General features: G+C 44.7%; 1 protein-coding gene across 3 annotated transcripts; it reads left to right on the plus strand.

The window, feature by feature from the left end:
- Positions 1 to 8: 8 nt before the first annotated feature.
- TRNAU1AP (tRNA selenocysteine 1 associated protein 1) lies at positions 9 to 22,810 on the plus strand. Of its 3 annotated transcripts, none has more exons than XM_066375617.1 (9): positions 9 to 105; positions 640 to 737; positions 6,899 to 6,998; positions 7,611 to 7,663; positions 9,733 to 9,864; positions 10,886 to 11,005; positions 15,907 to 16,069; positions 16,285 to 16,318; positions 22,544 to 22,810. In XM_066375617.1, exons 1-9 carry the CDS (start codon positions 79 to 81, stop codon positions 22,678 to 22,680), a joined length of 864 nt encoding a protein of 287 aa, XP_066231714.1. In that variant the 5' UTR covers positions 9 to 78; the 3' UTR covers positions 22,681 to 22,810. The 3 variants fall into 3 exon arrangements, with proteins under 3 accessions (XP_066231714.1, XP_066231716.1, XP_066231717.1); XM_066375619.1 differs by having other exon boundaries at positions 15,910 to 16,069; XM_066375620.1 differs by lacking the exon at positions 9 to 105 and adding an exon at positions 116 to 264.
- Positions 22,811 to 23,076: the final 266 nt, after the last annotated feature.

The following is a 23,076-nucleotide window of genomic DNA, read 5'->3' on the forward strand; positions in this document are numbered from 1 at the left end:
GCATGCTCCGTGGCGGTCCCAGCCTGGCGGACTGGCGCCAGCGCGGCGCGGCGCGCAAGTTCAGGCCCGGCTGCGGCCATGGCGGCCAGCCTGTGGATGGGAGACGTGAGTGAGGGTGGCCGTCGGGGTCCGACGAGGAGGAATCTTAGTGTCAGCAAGGTGGAAGGGTCTGAAGGGGAGGGATACCCGGATCCCAAAAGGATGGAAGTGAACGAGAAGGGGAGTTCCTTTGGGTGACACAGGAGCGGGGGCCAGCATCCAGCGGTAGGGGCTGAGTCTGAGGGGGAGGGGTCCTGGGGCCCCGCCGGGCTCAGAGATGGGAAAGGGAGGTTTTGGGGAATTTAGAATGGGAGGAATCCCAAGGATTTTGGAAGGGCTCCTTGGTTCTAAGGCTGGAGGGGTGGGGCTCCTAAATCTAAGGGGGAGGTTCCCTAAAGGGAGCAAGTTTAAAGGGAAAGAATGCGAGGGATTGGAAACGCGGGCGTCGGGGTCCAGACCACTCTGCAGATGAAAGCCTGTCCAGACCCCTCACCCCCGCCTGCGGCGTAGCCAACCCTGGGCAGACGGGGGTGGGCTCTGGAGCCCGGAACGCGGAGTCTGCGTGCTGGCCTGAGTCGCTCTGCCCTTGTATTTACGCAGCTGGAGCCCTACATGGATGAGAACTTCATCTCCAGAGCCTTTGCCACCATGGGGGAGACGGTGATGAGCGTCAAAATTATCCGAAACCGCCTCACTGGGTACGTTCTCTGGTTCCGTCTTCTCAGGTCTCCGTTAATTATGCTGCAAGTATCATTCAGATGAATGTAAACATCGCCGAGAGTCAGGACTTTGCACCCCTAATAGTAGTTATAACAATGTTAAAAAAGCTAACATTTGGGGACTTATAGAGAGCAAGCATAGTGGCATATGCATTCTGGAACCAGTCTGTCTGAAAGCTGTGTCTGCAGTGTGATTTTTGGTAAGTTGCTTAACCTCTCCTCTCCCTCATTTAAGGGTAAAAATGTAGATGATTATATAACACCTACCTCGTAGCGTTATGGTGAGGATTAAATAAGTTAATTCACATTCACCATTTAGAATAATAGTGTCTGGCATATAGTAGATGCTCAATAAATATAAAAGCATTATGATCTGTTAGAGTATAAACATTTTGAAATCACTTTTTAAAATCACAAAAATTTCTGAACAAAGTATTATTAGAGAAGCTTAATAACTGTCTTAAAGTTACATACCTATTAGATGATAAGCCAGGACTGAAATTCAGTTCTGTCCTCAATACCATGAGTGCCCTTAACTCATATGCCATTCATTTAAAAATTTATTTAGCCTGACCTGTGGTGGTGCAGTGGGTAAAGTGATGACCTGTAACGCTGAGGTTGCAGGTTCGAAACCCTGGGCTTGCCTGGTCAGGGCACATATAGGAGTTGATGCTTTCTGCTCTTCCTTCCTTCTCTCTCTCTCTCTCTCTCTCTCTCTCTCCCTCCCTCCCTCCTTCCTTCCTTCTCTCCCCTCTCTAAATTGAATAAATAAAAAATATTTTAAAAAATGAAAATTTATTTAGCCCGGGGCGGTTAGCTCGGTTGGTTTGAGCGTCCTCCTGATAAGCAAAGGTGTGGGTTCGATCTCTGGTCAGGACACATAGAGAAACAGGTCGATGTTTCTGTGTCTCTCCCTTTCTCTCTGAAATCTATAAATAAATTAAAAAATTTTTTAAATGTTGAAACATTTAAAAAAAAATTATTCCTGCCTGTGGTGGCACAGTCAACCTGAAACACAGATGGCTGCTTGGCAACCCTGGGCTTGCCCAGTCAAGGCACATAAGACAAGCAATCAATGGACAACTAAAGTGAAGTAACTAGGAGTTGATACTTCTCACTCCCCCACTTGTAAAAATCAATAAATAAAATCTTTAAAAAAATAATAACTATTGAACTCTAGTTAACAATATTCATGTTAAAGTAATTAAGGGAATTTACCAATATCTGCAGCTTACACTGAAAGGATTAAGCAAGAAAAAACCTGCAGACACAGATAACGGTGTGGGGATTGCAAGAGGGAAAGGTGGGGAATGGGGGGGGCAATCATACAATGATGCAATATACAGATGATGTATTCTACACCTGAAACCTGTATAATTTATTAACTAATGTCACCGCAATAAATTAAATTTAAAATTTTTAAAAATAAAAATAAAACTGGCAAAAAAAAGATGATAAATGGGCTGAAGGATGGACTGTTAGGTAAAACAGTATAAATGTATTCACTGTAGGTGGTGCATGTGTGGCTGTTTGTTATACAATTATTTCAGTTTGTGTGTGTGTGTGTGTGTGACAGAGAGGGACAGATAGGGACAGACAGACAGGAAAGGAGAGAGATGAGAAGTATCGGTTATTTGTTGTGGCACCTTAGTTGTTCATTGACTGCTTTCTCACGTGCATTAACCGAGGGGCTGCAGCAGAGCAAGTGACCCCTTGCTCAAGCCAGCGACCTTGGGCTTCAAGCTAGCGACCTTTCGTCTCAAGCTAGTGACCATGGGGTCATGTCCATTATCCCGCACTCAAGCCAGCAACTTTAGCCTGACCTGTGGTGGCGCAGTGGATAAAGCGTTGACCTAGAATGCCTGAGGTCGCAGGTTCAAGCCAGCAACTTTGGGGTATCGAACCTGAGTCCTCTACCTCCCAATCCAATGCTCTGTCCATGTGCCACCGCCTGGTCAGGATATTTCAGGTTTTTTAAAATTTATTATTATTTTTTTTTTTTTCATTTTTCTGAAGCTGGAAACAGGGAGAGACAGTCAGACAGACTCCCGCATGAGCCCAACCGGGATCCACCGGCACGCCCACCATGGGGCTACGCTCTGCCCACCAGGGGGCGATGCTCTGCCCATCCTGGGCGTCGCCATGTTGCGACCAGAGCCACTCTAGCGCCTGAGGCAGAGGCCACAGAGCCATCCCCAGCACCCGGGCCATCTTTGCTCCAATGGAGCCTTGGCTGCGGGAGGGGAAGAGAGAGACAGAGAGGAAAGCGCGGCGGAGGGGTGGAGAAGCAAATGGGCGCTTCTCCTGTGTGCCCTGGCTGGGAATCGAACCCGGGTCTTCCGCACGCTAGTATTTCAGGTTTTTTTTATTTATATTTATTATTTTTTTTTATTTCAGTTTTTATGTTTAGGATTTTTCATAATAAAATGTTTGGTAAAGGGTATAGTCATACTATCCTGAATTCAAGTCCAGCCTTTGGTACATACCAGCTACGTGCTGTATGATTCTGTTATGTCTCAGTTTTCTCTAAATGGGTTGAATGCTTTCATTTGCCTCATAAAGTTATATGAGGATTAGATGAGATGGTGCATGTAAAATGGTTAGCACAGTGCCTGGCCCATAGTGAGTGTTTGGGGATGGGCACCATGTTCTTCAACTCTGTATCAGCCTGGCCTATGGAGGTGAAAAAAAAAATTTTTTTTTTACTTATTATTTTTTTTACAAAGACAGAGAGAGGGATAGATAGGGACAGATAGGAACGGAGAGAGATGAGAAGCATCAATCATTAATTTTTCATTGTGACACCTTAGTTGTTCATTGATTCCTTTCTCATATGTGCCTTGACCGTGGGCCTTCAGCAGACTGAGTAACCCCTTACTCGAGCCAGCGACCTTGGGTCCAAGCTGGTGAGCTTTTTTTTTTTTTTTTAATTTTTTTTTTTTAATTTTATTTATTCATTTTAGAGAGGAGAGAGAGAGCGAGGAGAGAGAGACAGGGGGGAGGAGCTGGAAGCATCAACTCCTATATGTGCCTTGACCAGGCAAGCCCAGGGTTTCGAACCGGCGACCTCAGCATTTCCAGGTTGACGCTTTATCCACTGTGCCACCACAGGTCAGGCCAAGCTGGTGAGCTTTTGCTTAAACCAGATGAGCCTGCGCTGGTGACCTCGGGGTCTTGAACCTAGGTCCTCCACATCCCAGTCCGACGATCTATCCACTGCGCCACTGCCTGGTCAGGCAAAAAAAATTTTTTTTTTTTTTTTGTATTTTTCTGAAACTGGAAAAACGGGGAGAGACAGTCAGACAGACTGTCTGACTCCTGCATGCGCCCGACCGGGATCCCCCCCCCCCCCCCGGCACGCCCACCAGGGGGCGATGCTCCGCCCCTCCGGGCCTCGCTCTTTTGCGACCGGAGCCACACTAGCTCCTGGGGCAGAGGCCAAGGAGCCATCCCCAGCGCCGGGCCATCTTTGCTCCAATGGAGCCTCGCTGCGGGAGGGGAGTAGAGAGACAGAGAGGAAGGAGAGGGGGAAGGGTGGAGAAGCAGATGGGCGCTTCTGTGTGCCCTGGCCGGGAATCGAACCCGGGACTTCTGCACGCCAGGCCGATGCTCTACCACTGAGCCAACCGGCCAGGGCCCCAAAAATTTTTTTAATATGAAAAATTTCAAACAAAAGTACAAGGAACAGTACAATGAACAGTCACACAGCCACCACCTAATTTCAACAATTGTTAACATGTTGCCACATTTTCTTTTTATAGTGTGTGTGTGTCTGTGTGTTGTGTATGTGTGTGTATGTATGGAGAGAGAGAGATACACAGACAGGAAGGGAGAGAGATAAGTATCAAGTTGTAGTTATGTCGCTTAGCTGTTGATTGATTGCTTCTCTTATGTGTCTTGACCCGGGGCCTCCAGCCAAGCCAGCAACATTTTGCTCAAGGTGGTGAGCCTGCGCCTAAGTAGGAGGAGCCCATGCTCAAGCCAGCGACCTAGGGGTTTCAAACTGAGGACTTCAGCATTTCAGGTTGACGCTCTGTCCACTATGCCACCAGCAGTCAGGCAGTGCCATATTTTCTTTATTTTTTTTTCATATTTTCTTTACTTACCTAAATCTATCTTTAGAAAGATAAATATAGATGATTTCTTTTTGCTTAATTATATCAAAGTAAATTTTAGGCATTGTAACAATTCACTTCTAAATATTTTCCGGTTGGCTCAGTGGTAGAGTGTCGGCCTGGTGTGCGGAAGTCCTGGGTTCGATTCCTGGCCAGGGCACACAGGAGAAGCGCCCATCTGCTTCTCCACCCCTCCCCCTCTCCTTCCTCTCTGTCTCTCTCTTCCCCTCCAGCAGCCAAGGCTCCATTGGAGCAAAGATGGCCCGGGCGCTGGGTATGGCTCCATGGCCTCTGCCTCAGGCGCTAGAGTGGCTCTGGTTGCAACAGAGCTACGCCCCAGATGGGCAGAGCATCGCCCCCTGGTGGGCATGCCAGGTGGATCCCAGTTGGGTGCATGCGGGAGTCTGTCTGACTGCCTCCCCTTTTCCAGCTTCAGAAAAATACCCCAAAAAATAATAATAAAATTAAAATAAATATTTAAGCATACATTGCCAGAAACTGGACCTTCTGTTATATAACCACAATGTTCATATCACAGTAACAAAATTAAGTGATATACCATATAATGGCCAGTCTATGCTTAAATATTTTAATGTATTGATTTTATTTTTTAAGTTTTTATTTTTTATTGATATTAGAAAGAAAGGAAAAGAGAGAGAGAGACAGAGAAACATCAGTTTATTGTTCCAATTATTTGTGCATTCATTGGTTGACTTTTTCTTGTTTTTTTGTTTGTTTTTTGACAGAGTCAGAGAGAGGGATAGATAGGGACAGACAGGAATGGAGAGAGATGAGAAGCATCAATTTTTATTATTTCTTTTCGTTGTGGAACTTTAGTTGTTCATTGATTGCTTTCTCATATGTGCCTTAACCGTGGGTCTTCAGCAGATCGAGTAACCAGAGACTTTGAGTCCAAGCTGGTGAGCTTTGCTCAAACCAGATGAGCCCGTGCTCAAGCTGGCGACCTTGGTGTCTCAAACCTGGGTCCTCTGCATCCTAGTTCGACGCTCTATCCAGTGCACCACCGCCTGGTCAGGCCATTGGTTGACTCTTGTATGTGCCCAGACCAGGATTGAACCCGCAATCTTTACATATAGGGATGATGCTGTAATCACCTGAGCTACCCAGTCAGAGTGCCAGTCTACATTTAACATTTTATAGTCGTTGCACAACCAAGCGGTTCACTGTCCCTCAGACCGTTGGGGGGCCGGACTATAAAAAAAAATATATGAACAAATCCCTATGCACACTGCACATATCTTAAAGTAAAAAAACAAAACGGGAACAAATACAATATTTAAAATAAAGAACAAGTAAATTTAAATCAACAAACTGACCAGTATTTCAATGGGAACTATGGGACTGCTGTGTAAAAAGTTTGGGGACCCCTGAACTAAGATGCCGCAACAAAGAATTTATGCTTCTCGTCTCTCTCCCTTCCTGTCTGTCTGTCCCTCTCTCTGTGTCACCAAAGAAAAAAAAATTATAGTTGTATCTAGACTATCTTTTTTAGCATTTTTGACTTGTTTTTTAATAAATTAGGATCCAATCAGAGATCAGATGCTTCACTGCATTCAGATTTTTAGTCTGTTTTCTCTTTTTAGTGTAGAAAAGCCCACTTCTTTCTTTTCTCATAAGCATTGACTTAAAGTTTTTAACTGTCTTATGTAGGTCCTACATTTTGGATTCTGGTCCTGTATTCTGGGTTTATTTCCTTGGGGTGGTATTTTATTTGTTTTGTCCTTAATATTTCCTGTAAACTAAAGGTTTGATTAGAGTATGCTAAACACTTTTGTCAAAGTACTTCATAGGTAAAACAATACATAAATGTTTACTAAGTCTGGGACTGGAACAGATTGATAGTCCTTATATTTGTAAGTTAGTTCTTAACTAGAATTTGACTGGGAACAAAAACAGTATGGGCTCTGATTAGAAAAACATTTTCCCTTCCTTCAGGCCAAGTCTGAGTTTCTCATCTGGGAACCGCATCTTTCACCATTCTCTTTCTGTTTTCTTTCTTTCCAGGATCCCAGCTGGCTACTGTTTTGTAGAATTTGCAGATTTGGCCACAGCTGAGAAGTGTTTGCATAAAATTAATGGGAAACCCCTTCCAGGAGCCACACCTGTAAGGACACTTAGATAATGATGATGTTGCTATTTTTATTGTTATCAGTAACTATCATTTATTGAATCCCTACTATATATTTACATTATTTAATTCTCTAACAACCCTGAAGAGTAGGCATTGTTATCTTTGACAGACTGGGAAACTGAAGCTCAGGAAGTGAAATAACTTGCCCAAGGAAAAACAGGTAGTAAGTGGCAAAGCCAGGAGACAAACTGAAGATTGGTTGACCCTGAAATCCATGCCCTTTCCACTCTGCACCGCTGCCTCCCTTAACGGAAGACTTGAAACTAGACCGCTTGCCTGACTGAGAAAGTAGAACAGGCTGGCGGTAGTGAGGACACATTTCAAGAGAGTTACATTCTGCTCTTCCCACAGTTACTTAGCTTACAGCTGCACCACGCTGGCACACCTGGGCTCATAGAACCATGGAGCTGGCAGTGCCCTTAGCGGTCATCCGTGCAACCCCCTCATTTTATACAGGAGAAAAAGCTGAGGCTTAGAGAGGGGGAGATGTTTTGGCCAAGGTAATTTATTTCAGTTTTTTTCAAATATTGTTTGACTTTTAAAACACCTTTCTCTGTTTTAGTTAGTTTGTTTTTATATTTCCAGGCCAAACGTTTTAAACTGAACTATGCCACATATGGGAAACAACCAGATAACAGGTAAGTACAAAATAGCCCCAAGGGAGCTTCAAGCCCCAGGGACTGTCTAGATAGAGACAAGATGCATCGCCTGACCAGGCGGTGGCACAGTGGATAGAGTGTCGGACTGGGATGTGGCACAGTGGATAGAGCGTCGGACTGGGATGTGGAAGGACCCAGGTTCGAGACCCCAAGGTCCCAGCTTGAGTGCAGGCTCATCTGGTTTGAGCAAAAGCTCTCCAGCTTGGACCCAAGGTTGCTGGCTCGAGCAAGGGGTTACTCAGTCTGCTGAAGGCCCACAGTCAAGGCACATATGAGAAAGCAATCAATGAACAACTAAGGTGTCGCAACGAAAAACTGATGATTGATGCTTCTCATCTCTCTTCATTCTGTCTGTCTATCCCTCTCTCTGACTCTCTCTCTGTCCCTGTAAAAAAAAAAAAAAAAAAAAGATGCATCACTGTGCAGGTCACTACCAAAAAGGAGGATGGGGCTTTGAGTTTGGCTCCACTTTGCCTCCCTCCTAAAGGATGACACCTTCCCATTCCCACTTCCAATTGAGATCCATATCTCCTCTATATCTGGTCTCTTTCTAGCCTCCCCCCTCCATTACTCCCTACGGTGTTGAGATTTTATTCTATAACAATTGACCTGTTGTGGCAATACAATCTCATTCAGGATTTCAGGTTACTGTTTGAAAACTTTAAAACAATGTATCAAAAGCTTTAAAAAGATTTGTAACCATTGACCCCATAATTCTGCTTCTCAGAATTTATTCATGAGGTGTGCAAGATTAGCCTTGAAAGTGTTCATTGCAATATTATGTATAGTGGGCAAAATTGGGGGAAAACCAAATCTAAAAATAGAAAAGTGGTTTCATTAATAGGAGTGCAATGTGTCCACCAATAAGTCGTGTTGTAGCAGAATAGTGACATGTCAGGATGTTTGCTGTGTTAAAAGTGAAGAAATGGCTAGAAACAAATCATATCCAAGTCTTGTAAATTCAAAAGAAGAAGCCAAAGGGGAAAAAGTATATATCACGCTGTTCATTGATTACCTTTAAGTGGTTGAGTTATTGGTAATTTTATTTTTCTTTGTTTTTTTGTTAATTCTGATTTTAGACAAGGAATATGTGTCATACTTGAAGTAAGAAAATAATGAATTGGCTTGGGTTTTTTTTGGGGGGGGGTTGTTTTTTTACAGAGACATATAAAGAGTGAGAGAGAGGGATAGATAGGGACAGACAGGAACGGAGAGAGATGAGAAGCATCAATCATCAGTTTTTTCGTTGTGACACCTTAGTTGTTCATTGACTGCTTTCTCATATGTGCCTTGACCGTGGGCCTTCAGCAGACCAAGTAACCAGTGACTTTGGGTCCAAGCTGGTGAGCTTTGCTCACACCAGATGAGCCCGTGCTCAAGCTGTCGACCTCGGGGTCTCGAACCTGGGTCCTTCTGCATCCCAGTCCGATGCTCTATCTACCGCGCCACCGCCTGGTCAGGCTGTTTTTTTTATTTTTTTAAGAATTGTTTTAGAACAGGGGTTGGCAAACTGTGGCCTGCTTTGTATCACCCGTGAACTAAAAATGGTTTTTACATTTTTAAAGAACTATGAAAACAGACAAAGGAAAAAACAGACTATAGGTACCCTGTCCTTTTACAGAAAAAGTTTGATGACCCCTGTTTCTAAAATTTGGGGGATTACATTTTAACTAGGTTTTAGGTTTTTAGTAGATAAAGTCCAGATCTCCTTCTCTCTTTCTTTTTACCATTTGAATAAAAAATATGCAATGACTACAGAACACCGTTTTATCTTTTGAGTACCTCTGACTTCAACCCCCACCTGTGCTCATGTAATTCTTTAAGCCAGACAGGCCCTGTGCAGTGGATGAAGGACTTGCCTGGGGCTGGGGACTACTTCCATACCTCTTCTGCCAGAACTACCAAATGAAACAAATTAAGGGACCGGCCTATGAACCCATCAGATGTGTCATTCCCTTAGAGGCCCGGAAGAAGGTTTACCTAGAATGAGCCAAAAGAGCTCGTGAAAACAAAGGTCTTTGTCTCTGAATCTTATTCTCTCCCCTCAGCCCTGAGTACTCCCTCTTTGTGGGGGACCTGACCCCAGATGTGGATGATGGCATGCTGTATGAATTCTTCGTCAAAGTCTACCCCTCCTGTCGGGGAGGCAAGGTGGTTTTGGACCAGACAGGCGTGTCTAAGTAAGGCCTTACCCGTTATTGATGCTCACCCTGTTTCAGCATTTTTCTCAGGTTGAGATGTTACAGACAGGCCATGTAGTATGGTAGTTAAGCGTGCAGGTTCTAGAACCAAACTGCCTGAGTTGAATCCTGGCTCCAGAACTGGCCAGGGATAGTGCAGGAGACACATCACTGAACCTCTTACCCTGTTTCCTTATCCGTGAAACGGGACTGCTTCATAGTGTCTGCTCACAGGGCAGTGTAAGGATTAAATCATGTGATAGAAGTAAAGCGATAGGAAATAACTTTATAGGTGTCTTCTATTTTATTTCTTATTGTTACTTCAAAAGTGGAAAAACCTCAAAAAGGGTTCATTCTTTGGGAGTCTGACAGATCTGGATTTGAATATTGTGTCTACTATTACTTTGGGCATATTAGTCAGCCTCTCTGAACTTGGATTCCCTCTTCAGTAAAATGTGGGTACTACATCAAACTGTTGGATGTTCAATGAGGTAACCCTGGAAAAATGCTCAGCACAGTGTCTGGGAAATAAGTGCTTATTAAATATTAGCTGTCGTTTGTTTATTCCCCGAAATATATGAGTTCAGGAGATCGGGAACCTTTTCTGCTTATGACTACGGAGTCCCAGTGCCTAGTGCAGTACCTGGCACGCAGGCAGACTCAGCAAATATTTGCTGAAAGAACTGTTACAATTGTTACTCCTGCTGTTGCCATGATGTTAATAATACTTTGTAGTAGATTGGAAGGAAGCTACTGTTTGGGCAGGAGGCCCCTCAGTGAAGGTACGGAGAGAATAGTGAGCTGAGAGGTGGGGATTCCTGCAGATCTCAGGGTCTCCAGTGCTTGGCGCTCGCGTTACTCTGTGGCACGCCTGCCATGGGGCTCTCGTCCCTGCCCACAGAGTTCAATGGACTCTCTCTAAAGGATCTCTAAAGGACCTTTCAGCCCCCTTTTCATTCTTAGACTTTACCCTCATCCCATTTGCAACCTATATATCGTGTGTGGTTTTTTTTCTCTGCAGGGGCTATGGTTTTGTGAAATTCACAGATGAACTGGAACAGAAGCGAGCCCTGACAGAGTGCCAGGGAGCAGTAGGACTGGGGTCTAAACCAGTGCGGCTGAGTGTGGCGATCCCTAAAGCGTGAGTTCCTCGTGGGCAGGGATGGTAGTGGGCCTCGAGACTGCCCCCCACTGGACACTCCTCCCATTTGTTGATAATCAGAGCACCCACATGCTGGAGGGGAGGCTACAGGGAGATTGAATTCAGGTCACAAAACAAGGAATGCCTGATATTCGCCAGGCTATTTGCTGGGTGTCGGACATGAACAAGCATAACCTTCCCCTCTAGGAGCTTATGGTTGGGGAGAGAGCTTTGACTGGGGGAGACAGACGCATTCAGACATTGCTAACAGCAGTGCTGGAAAAGCAGTTTGGTAACACATATATATATAACACCCCCGCCCTTTCCCCAGTAGTGCCACTGTTAGATATTTATCCAGAGAATTTAATAACAATTGAGCTGTAGGAAAAAATTATACCCAATTTTAGCCTTATTTATGTCAATGAAGCCTACAAACCTGTGAATGTTCCATGCTGTGGGAATGGCTAAAAATTAATGATGAACTCTATACAGCACTGGCCAGGTTGGTTAGATTATTGTCCTAATACTCAAATGTTGCAGGTTCAATTCCTGGTCAGGGCATATACAGGAACAGATTGATGTTCCTGTTTCTCTCTCTCTCTCTCTCTCTCTCTCTCTCTCTTTCTCTCTCTCTCCCCCTTCCTCTCTCTAAAATCAATAAAATAATCATTATAAAACAAAATATTAGCCTGATCCACGGTGGCACAGTGGATAGCGCAATTTACCTGGAATATTGAGGTCACCAGTTCAAAACTCCAGGCTTGTTCAATCAGGGCACATATAAGAAGCAAGGCAGTTACTATGAGTTGATGATTCTGGCTCCCTACTCTTGTCTCTTTCTCTATCCTATCTCTCAAATCAATAATTAAAATAAAATTAAACTACTTAAAGAAATATGCTCATAACCCTAAAATGACTGTAATTTCTGAGTTCATTCCAGGCTTCTCCATAGCTATCCATGATGAATAGATAAACATATACACACACTACATACTGGTCAGTTTACATGCTGTACATTTATCTCTATTCAGTTTACAATTACAATGCTCTTTCTCCCCTAGTTTATTGCTCAGTATACACACTTACTTTTCTTTTTTTCTTTTTTTTTCTTTTTTTTCTTTTTTTTTCTTTTTTCGAAGTTGGAAACGGGAAGGCAGTCAGACAGACTCCCGCATGCGCCCGACTGGGATCCACCTGGCATGCCCAGCAGGTGGTGATGCTCTGCCCATCTGGGGCATAGCTGTGTTGCAGCCAGAGCCATTCTAGCACCTGAGGCAGAGGCCATAGAGCCATCCTCAGCGCCCGGGCCAACTTTGCTCCAATGGAGCCTTGGCTGCAGGAGGGAAGAGAGAGACCGAGAGGGAGAAGGGTGGAGAAGCAGATGGGCGCTTCTCCTGTGTGCCCTGGCCGGGAATTGAACCCAGGACTCCTGCACGCCAGGCCGACGCTCTACCACTGAGCCAACCGGCCAGGCCCACACTCACTTTTCCATCTAGTTTTACAATCATCATTGTTATGGTTTTTTTAAAGATTTTATTTATTGCTTTTACAGAGAGAGGAGGGGGCAGCAAGAAGTATAGTTGCTTCACTTTAGTTCATTGCTTGCTTGTTGTATGTACCCTGACCTGGCAAGCCCAGGGTTTTGAACCATTGACCTCAGCATTCCAGGTCAATGTTTTGTCCACTGCACCACCACAGGTCAGGCATTATAGATTTTACAGCTGCAGGTAATTCTTTTGATTATATATTCTCACAAAGTCCATTCTGCAGAGGTTATATTCTGTTATATCTAGTTCTTCCTTGAACGTTGTTGTCAGTATTTAGTGGCTGTTTCTGGGGAGGTGCCCTTGAGCCTGACCAGGCGGTGGCGCAGTGGATAGAGCGTCGGACTGGGATGCCGAGGACCCAGGTTCGAGACCCCGAGGTATCCAGCTTGAGCGTGGGCTCATCTGGTTTGAGCAAAGCTCACCAGCTTGGGCCCAAGGTCGCTGGCTTGAGCAAGGAGTTACTCGGTCTGCTGAAGGACCACGGTCAAGGCACATATGAGAAAGCAATCAATGAACAACTGAAGTGCCACAACGAAAAACTGATGATTGATGCTTCTCATCTCTCTCTCTGTTCCTGTCTGTCTGTCCCTATCTATCCCTCTCTCTGTCTCTGTAAAAAAATAAATAATTTAAAAAAAAAGAAAGAGTTCCCCTTGAGAGCTAGACTGTAAGAGCTGAGTGTAGAGACACAGAACAGGAATGTACCGACCCGGGCCGGGAAGACTATACCTTCAATTACCTGACCATGGCAGGGGAGTTACAAAGGCAAAATATTGTCAGTTTTCAGCCTGGCACTGGGCAGGAGAGGGAGTCTCTGCTGTTTGACATCATTGAGCCTCTGCGTTGGGGTGATCAGATATGGAGTCTTAACTGCTCTGGCTGAGTCCTGTTCACAAAGCAGACATTGGACTTGCAAGGAACTTGGGAAGAGCTCATTTAGACTCTGAGCATTTTGTGGCTCCTGTGATGGGGATTTCTATGGTAGTTCAATCCTGCTTATGACTTGGTGTCCTCTTTGGTTTCACTGCAGAGATAGAATGCACCAATCATGAGGACATAGGACATCCTAAACCAGGCTTCCCCAAACTACGGCCCGCGGGCCACATGCTTCCCCCTGAGGCCATTTATCCGGCCCCTCACCACACTTCCAGAAGGGGCACCTCTTTCATTGGTGGTCAGTGAGAGGAGCACTGTATGTGGCGGCCCTCCAATGGTCTGAGGGACAGTGAACTGGTCCCCTGTGTAAAAAGTTTGGGGATCTCTGTTAAACTTTGTGTGTTAGAATTCTCCCTATAAACCAGCTGGTGTGGTGTCAGCCTTTGCCTCCTGTGTGTGTTTGGTGGGTACTTACGATAGACTGGCCCATCGGAGTACAGTGACTCTGGAAGAGCTGTCATGTCTTGAGTTATGTTCTTTGAGTCCTGTCAGCTAGGACTGTTGTTCATACCCCAGGCCTCTTTCAAAAGCCTACTCACACAAGCTTTTTTATGTTTTTGAGAGCAGTGGGTCCTTTCCAGAGTTGACATTGTGTTCGGTTAGCAGCTGGCGCAGCTGTGCAATCAGGATAAGAAAGCTTTCTGCTGACCCTGGGCCTCAGCCCTGGTTGGCAAATGCAGGATGTAGGAGACTGGTAGCATGTTTTTTTGTTTTTTTTATAGAGACAGAGAGAGAGTCAGAGAGAGGGATAGATAGAGACAGACAGACAGGCAGGAACAGAGAGAGATGAGAAGCATTAATCATCAGTTTTTCATTGCGACACCTTAGTTGTTCATTGATTGCTTTCTCATATGTGCCTTGACCACGGGCCTTTAACAGACCGAGTAACCCCTTGCTTGAGCCAGCGACCTTGGGTCCAAGCTGGTGAGCTTTGCTCAAACCAGATGAGTCCATGCTCAAGCTGGCAACCTCGGGGTCTTGAACCTGGGTCTTCCACATCCTAGTCTGATGCTCTATGCACTGTGCCACCGCCTGGTCAGGCTGGTAGCATGTCTTCACTTGATCTTAGCCAAAAGGCTGAGAAGCGATGGTAACATGTCTTGAATCTGTCAGGATAGGTGCTGTATGTCATGGTGTGGTGTCAGGAGCATGAGCCTTGGAGTTACACAGCTCTAGTAGTGGCTGTGGTCTTGGGTAAATCACTTAACCTTTAGAGACTTGTTGTTCTCATCTGTATAATGGGAAAATACATAATTACTCTATTCTAGGGGTTGTGCAGGACTTAAAACAGGAGACCAATTATGAAAAGTAATAGGTGCAGCTCCTGAGTACCGACTGTATAAATGGTAGCTATGACTCCAGTGATGATGATAAGTCTACGCAGTGGTCGGCAAACTCATTAGTCAACAGAGCCAAATATCAACAGTACAATGATTGAAATTTCTTTTGAGAGCCAAATTTTTTTAAACTTAAACTATATACGTAGGTACATTGTTAGTAACTTAGGGTACTCCTAAGCTGTCCTTTGCTAAAAACGTCCTCAATCTGGCCCTGGCCAGTTGGTTGAGTGGTAGAGCATCGGCCTGGCTTGCGGAAGTCCTGGATTCAATTCCCAGCCAGGGCACACAGGAGAAGCGCCCATCTGCTTCTCCACCCTTCCCCCTCTCCTTCCTCTCTGTCTCTCTCTTCCCCTCCCGCAGCCAAGGCTCCATTGGAGCAAAGATGGCCTGGGCGCTGGGGATGGCTGTGTGGCCTCTGCCTCAGGCGCTAGAGTGGCTCTGGTTGCAACAGAGCGACGCCCCAGATGGTCAGAGCATCGCCCCTTAGTGGGCGTGCCGGGTGGATCCCAGTCGGGCGCATGCGGAAGTCTGTCTGACTGCCTCCCCGTTTCCAGCTTCAGAAAAATACAAAAAAACAAACAAACAAAAAACGTCCTCAATCTGATTGAGCCACATGTGGCTCGCGAGCCGCAGTTTGCTGACCACTGGTCTACTGGAGTACATCCTAATTATGGGGAAAAGATGATGAGATATTTTGTAGTTTGAAATTAGATTCTTCAGTCCACTTGAGCCTTTGTGGCTGGTAAAAAAGGCCCCCAAGCTCTTGAGGAAAAGTCAGTGCTGACAGAGAGGCAGACTTAACCATTGAAAGCTTCTATCTTTAAATCATGGGCTCTGGAGCCAGACTGCCTGGGTTGAATCACTTATTGGCTATGTGACCTTGGACAAATTATGTAGCTTCTCTGTACTTCAGTTTCTTCACCTGTTACATAGGAACAATGTATACTTATTGCACAGGATTGCTGTGGAGATTAAATGAAGTTAATCTGTGTATGGCACTTAGCACAGTCCCTGTTCTGTTAATAAATGTTAGGGAAATGTTTGCTCAGATTTGTTTACTTTTGGTTCTTTCTTTAAGGAGTCGTGTGAAGCCAGTGGAATATAGTCAGATGTACAGTTACAGCTACAACCAGTATTACCAGCAGTACCAGAACTACTATGCTCAGTGGGGCTATGACCAGAACACAGGCAGCTACAGCTACAGTTATCCCCAGTATGGCTATACCCAGAGCACCATGCAGGTAACCACGGTGTGGCAAGTCTGTCTTGGGTTATGTCGTCCTTTAGCGACAAGGGTCGTTCTCCGGGATGGGATTAATAAGGATGGGAGCTTGAGCTTCAGGATAAAAATGGGGAAAGAGGGAGCAGTCTACTTCCTCTTGTTAAAAATAAGCCATCCTTGTCATGGGCCAGGATCTCACCGTCCTTCTGACCCACCTTTCTGGTCTCTTGGCAGACATATGAAGAAGTGGGAGATGATGCATTGGAAGGTAAGAAAGGAGTCTGTCACTCACTCCCCGTCAGCCATTGTGCCTGGCCCTGTGCTTCAGCTAGATGCTGAAGAATGAACTTTGTCTGGAAGAGCTTACATTCTTTTTTTTTTTCTTCCTCTTATGAGAGAGAGAGACAGGGAGAGAGATGAGAAGCATCAGCTCATAGTTGTATCATATATAATAATTAACAGTTACTGAGGTTTTACTACATGTAGGGCACTGTTCTAAGCACTTTATATGTATTAATTTATACTTTATAACAGTTTTGAGGTAAGTGCCACAGTTCCCTGATTTTATAGAATAGAAAACTGAGGTAGAGAAGTTAAATTACTTGTTCAAGATCAACATGGTTGCCAGTTGCAACTTAGTACAAGAGGCAAAGTCAGTCTTTCCCCAGACTTTATGCTTCTCTCTCTCTTTTTTTTTTTTTTTTTTTTTTTTGACAGAGACAGAGTCAGAGGGACAGACAGGAAGGGAGAGAGATGAGAAGCATCAATTCTTCATTGTGGCTCCTTAGTTGTTCATTGATTGCTTTCTCATATGTACCTTGACCATGGTGCTACAGCTGAGCCAGTGACCCCTTGTTCAAGCCAGCGAACTTGGGCTTTAATGCAGTGACCTTTGGGCTCAAGCTAGTGACCATGAGGTCATGTCCATGATCCCACACTCAAGCCAGTGACCCGCACTCAAGCTGGTGAGCCTGCACTCAAGCCGGATGAGCTGGCGCTCAAGCTGGTGACCTTGAGGTTTCAAACCTGAGTCCTCTGCTTCCCAGTCTGACGCTGCTCTATTCACTGCGCCACCACGTGGTCAGGCCAGACTTTATGCTCCTTACAACTGAGTTATAATGCCTCCCATTTTAACCTAATATAACCACACAGTGGGGGGACATGGGTAGCAGGGCACAGGAGGGATTGTTACCATTTTTCATCTAGTCCTTGGCTTCAGTAGGCCATCTTCAGAATGAGGAAGGGTGCTTTTATTGTGTGTCCATAGACATCAGCATGTGCAAAGGCCTGCCTTTGGTCGAGCCCTTTATTAACCTATTCCCATAGCTGTTACCTACACTGAGAGGAGGAATCAGGCTGGTCCTGCTCTCTGTTAACAGTTTCCCTATGGAACTTTTGTAAATGCTCAAAGCTTCAACTTTTATAATTTAGATTAAAATTACAAGAGATAGATCTCTGGTTGAAGGAATGAGCACAGTACTTATGTGAAAAGAGGAAGCACTAACTGATTTGAGAATGGAAACTTGAGTCTTAAGAGTAGGTGAGAGGCCCTGGCCGGTTGGCTCAGCGGTAGAGCGTCGGCCTGGCGTGTGGGGGACCCGGGTTCGATTCCCGGCCAGGGCACATAGGAGAAGCACCCATTTGCTTCTCCACCACCCCCCCTCCTTCCTCTCTGTCTCTCTCTTCCCCTCCTGCAGCCAAGGCTCCATTGGAGCAAAGATGGCCCGGGTGCTGGGGATGGCTCCATGGCCTCTGCCTCAGGCCGGGTGGATCCCGGTCGGGCGCATGCGGGAGTCTGTCTGACTGTCTCTCCCCGTTTCCAGCTTCAGAAAGAAAAAACAAATAAACAAACAAATAAAGAGTAGGTGAGAACCCTGGCCTGGTAGCTCAGTTGGTTAGAGCATCCTCCTGATATGCCAGGGCTGTGGGTTGTAGCCCCAGTCAGGGCACATAAAAGAATCAACCAGTGAGCCCTGGCTAGATTGCTTGGTTGGTTAGAGCATCATCCCAAAGTTTAAAGGTTGTGGGTTCAGCTGCTGATTAGGACACATACAGAAACAGATCGATGTTTCTATTTCTTTTTCTCTCTTTCTAAAATAAACAACTTTTAAGAAATCAACCTATGAATGCACAAATAAGTGAAATAACAAATTGATGTCTCTCTCCCTCTCTCCTTCTCCCCTTCCTCTCTAAAATTAATAAAACTTAAATAATAATAAAGTCAATGATTGCAGATGTTAATCACATAACAATATCTAGACTGGTAGTTGATCAAACAACATGGTGTCATAGCTTAGCTAAGTTCACATGTAAAATTCCACCATCAGCCCGACCAGGCAGTAGTTAGTATAATAGATAGCGCATCAGCCTGGGATGCAGAGGACCCAGGTTTGAAACTGAGGTCACTAGCTTGAGCATGGGGTCACACACATGACTCTGGTTGCTACCTTGAGCCCAAAGGTTGCTGGCTTGAAGTCCAAGGTCACTGGCTTGAGCAAGGGGTTGCTCAATCTGCTGTAGCACCCATTCCCCCCCAGTCAAGACACATGAGAAAGCAGTCAATGAACAACTAAGGTGTCAAAGAGTTGATGCTTCTCATCTCTCTTCGTTCCTGTCTGTTTGTCCCTATTGTCCCTCTCTCAGTCTCTCTAAAAAAAAAATTCATCATACTATTAATAATCACATACAAATTAGAATATATTATGTTTCTATAAAAGTTCTTACTATGTTTATATCATCTGAATCAATAATTTTATATGAAAGATTTTATCCCCAAAGATTATCATTGCTACATATAAATATCCAGTAGAGGATTTGTTAAATGGTAGTCTTGGCGTGCAGGAGTCCCGGGTTTGATTTCCAGCCAGGGCACACAGGAGAAGCGCCCATCTGCTTCTCCACCCCTCCCCCTCTCCTTCTTTTCTGTCTCTCCCCCTCCTGCAGCCAAGGCTTCATTGGAGCCAAGTTGGCCCGGGTGCTGAGGATGGCTCCATGGCCTCTGCCTCAGGCACTAGAATGGCTCTGGTTGCAGGGAAGCAACGCCCCAGGTGGGCAGAGCATTGCCCCCTGGTGGGCATGCCGGGTGGATCCCGGTCGGGTGCCTGCGGGAGTCTGTCTGACTGCCTCCCTGTTTCCAACTTCAGAAAAATACAAAAAAAAAAACAAAACCAAACAATAAATAAAATAAATAATGATAGTCTTGAGGTATAATATTTATATATAAATATAATATTTGCATAATGTGTTCGTTTTAGATGTACATGATTCAATATTTGTATATATTACAAAACTGTCACCACAATCTCATTAACACAGTTACCATAGTATTGTTTTTTCTTTTTCTTTTTTTTTTTTTTAACAGGGATAGAGAGAATAAGAGAGAGGGATAGATAGGGACAGACAGACAGGAACGAAGAGAGATGAGAAACATCAATCATCAGTTTTTCGTTGTGACACCTTAGTTGTTCAGTGATTGCTTTCTCATATGTGCCCTGACCGCAGGCCTTCAGCAGACCGAGTAACCCCTTGCTCGAGCCAGTGACCCTGGGTCCAAGGTGGTGAACTTTTTTTTGCTCAAGCCAGATGAGCCTGTGTTCAAGCTGGCGACCTCGGGGTCTTGAACCTGGGTCCTCTGCATCCCAGTCCAATGCTCTATCCACTGCACCACCGCCTGGGCAGGCATTACCATAATATTATAATTACAGTTGACCCAGCATCATCCGTAGAATTGTCTTTTTTTTTTTTTTTTTTTTTTACAGAGACAGAGCGATAGACAGGGACAGACAGACAGGAATGGAGAGATGAGAAGCATCAATCATTAGCTTTTCATTGAGCATTGCGACACCTTAGTTGTTCATTGATTGCTTTCTCATATGCGCCTTGACCTTGGTCCTTCAGCAGACTGAGTAACCACTCGCTTGAGCCAGGGACCTTGGGTCCAAGCTGATGAGCTTTTTGCTCAAACCAGATGAGCCTGTGCTCAAGCTGGCAACCTCGGGGTCTCAAACCTGGGTCCTTGGCATCCTAGTCCAACGCTCTATACACTGTGGCACCGCCTAGTCAGGCTGAATTGTCTTGATACCCTGGTCGAACAGCAGTTTGCTGTAAATGTATAGGTTTGGTTTGGGGTTCTTAATCCTAGTCCATTGATCTATATCAGGGGTCTCAAACTCGCGGCCCGCGGGCCGCATGTGGCCCGCCAAACAATTTTGTGCGGCCCGCAGACTAATCCACGAAGTTCAAAATATTTTGGATAAAATTAAGTAAGCCTAGGGGCCTACTTGTATTTTTCATTTCTCTAGCATCCTAGCTAGATATTAGCTTAGTTAACAGCAGTTGTGATGCGAACTACAGTTTCTGGTCGTTTTGTGACACTGAGTAAACTGCATGTACGATTGTGCTTGTTGTACTGATTTTTTTTTGTTTTCAACTGCAGTGAGAAAAGTGTTGCGTAACAGTTGCCTTTTGTAGACCTAGTGCGGCCCGCCGAACGGCTGTGATCTTGCTCTGTGGCCCACATGCTGAGTTGAGTTGGAGACCCCTGATCTATATGTCTATCCTTGGACTGCTGCCAGTCTTTCTTTTTTTTTTTTTACAAGGACAGAGAGAGAGAGTCAGAGAGAGGGATAGACAGGGACAGACAGACAGGAACAGAGAGAGATGAGAAACATCAATCATCAGTTTTTCCTTGCGACACCTTAATTGTTCATTGATTGCTTTCTCATATGTGCCTTGGCTGTGGGGCTGCAGCAGACTGAGTAACCCCTTGCTCAAGCCAGTGACCTTGGGTCCAAGCTGGTGAGCTTTGCTCAAACCAGATGATCCCGCGCTCAAGCTGGTGACTTTGGGATCTCGAACCTGGGTCTTCCACATCCCAGTTCAGCGCTCTATCCACTGCGCCACCGCCTGGTCAGGCACCAGTCTTTCTTACTGTAGCTTTGCAATAAGTTTTGAAATGGGGAAGAGAGAGTCCTGGAACTTTGTTCTTTAAGATTGTTTTGGCTATTCTGGTTGCCTTGCATTTCCATATAAATTTTATGATCAGCCTGTCATTTTCTACAAAAAAAAAAAAAGCAGCTACAGTTTCAATTAGAGGTCGCATCATTTATGGATCAATTTGGGGAATTTTGCCCTCTTAATAAAATTGTCTTCCAATCTAAGTACATGGGATGTCTTTTATTTAGGTCTTCTTTAATTTTCCAGTTAGTTTTAATAAATGGGTGTGTGTGTATGCAGTTTAAACCAACACAAAATTAGAAGTATAAAATACTATCTGTCATAGCGATTATTTTTTTAACTTTTATTGTGAAAGATACCACATACATGGAAAAATACATAAAGCAAATATGTAGTTTAACATAATTATAAAGCAGTTGTCTGTGATACCGGCATTCAGCCTCCCAATTACAACCCACAACTTCTTGTGGTAGCCATTTTCTTCTTTCTCTTTATAATTTTATCACCTAGGTATGTATCCTTAAACAATACGGTTTGCCTGTTTTGGGCATTTATATAATGCAGTCATACTTTCATTCAGCACTCATTCAAGATTCAAATTGGGTGCAGCCAAGGTTCATTTTCAGAGCTATGTACTTTTTTTTTTTTTAAGAACAGTACTTTGTTTCTGACCAGGCGGTGGCGCAGTGGATAGAGCGTTGGACTGGGACATGGAGGACCCAGGTTCGAGACCCTGAGGTCACCAGCTTGAGCGTGGTCTCATCTGGTTTGAGCAAGGCTCACTAGCTTGAGCCCAAGGTCGCTGGCTCAAGCAAGGGATCACTCAGTCTGCTGTAGCCCCTGGTCAAGGTGCATGTGAGAAAGCAATCAATGAACAAGTAAGGTGCCAAAAATAATAGTTGATGCTTCTCATTTCTGCCTTCCTGTCTCTCTGTCTCACTCTCTGTCACTGTCAAAAAAAAAAAATAATTCCTTTAAGAAAAAAATAGTACTTTGCGCCCTGGCTGGGTTGCTCCATGGATAGTGTTGTCTTAGCTCATTGAGACAAGATTCAATACCTGGTCAGAGTACGTAGAAGCAGTCAATGAGTGCACAACTAAAAATGGAACAACTAAGTGGAACAATGAGTTGGTGCTTCCCCCTCTTTCAAATCAATGGAAAAAAACTTTAAAAAAAGACTGGTACTTTGCATTTTATAATTTGGTTCAGATTTTCCAAGCCCAAAACTGAAATAACCACACCAGAAAATCCAGGACACATGACAGCTAGGTAGAGGTGTAGCTTTTAATAAATGTGGAGCAACAGCCACCATTATTTGAGTACTAACTATGTTACATTATCCTATTTTCATCCTCACAGGAACTCTGCAAGGCAGTCTATCAACCCGTTAGGAGGGAACTCTGACACAGATAGGGAACTCGCCCTAGGAAACAGGAAGTCCTGGGAGTAGGGAACTGAACCCACATCTTGTGATCTTGCAGCTGCTGAGTGCTTCTCCCCTCGGTGCTCCCTAAACACATCCTTGGTTCTGTTCCAGATCCCATGCCACAGCTGGATGTGACTGAGGCCAACAAGGAGTTCATGGAGCAGAGTGAGGAGCTGTACGATGCACTGATGGATTGCCACTGGCAGCCCCTGGACACAGTGTCTTCAGAGATTCCTGCCATGATGTAGCCAGGACAAAGACAAGCCAGAATGGACTGTGTGAGGGAGATTAAGAGACTCCTTTAAAAAAAATTCAGGAACTTTTACCTTTTTGGAAATGTTTTGTAAGATTTTAATAATCAAGTTTCTTGAGATTCTATTACTGCAACACTGCTGCCTTCATTTGATATAGCTGAGTTTGAAAACCCAGGCACTAACTGTTGAAGAGGGTTGAACCAAGTTCCCATTTTGTCTTCGAATAATAATCATCCAGTAAGTTATCTATTCTCTTGAAGATAAGGACAGTTTGGAATGAACCAAAGTAGATTTATAAGTATAGCCAGGGACCCTTCTTACGTGACAGACACCTAAATCCTTCATGTTTTCTGAGATCAGAATGTATTACCTGCTGTATGTCAAATATGG

Source organism: Saccopteryx leptura, chromosome 3 (genome assembly GCF_036850995.1).
Source record: "Saccopteryx leptura isolate mSacLep1 chromosome 3, mSacLep1_pri_phased_curated, whole genome shotgun sequence".
Classification (NCBI taxonomy): Eukaryota; Metazoa; Chordata; class Mammalia; order Chiroptera; family Emballonuridae; genus Saccopteryx; species Saccopteryx leptura.

Bases quoted from the DNA above. Each gene is read 5' to 3' on its own strand.
- TRNAU1AP (XM_066375617.1), top strand. From the start codon at position 79: ATGGCGGCCAGCCTGTGGATGGGAGAC. The intron at 738-6,898 runs GTACGTTCTCTG...CTTTCTTTCCAG, and splicing joins ATCCGAAACCGCCTCACTGG to GATCCCAGCTGGCTACTGTT. The intron at 6,999-7,610 runs GTAAGGACACTT...TTATATTTCCAG, and splicing joins CCCTTCCAGGAGCCACACCT to GCCAAACGTTTTAAACTGAA.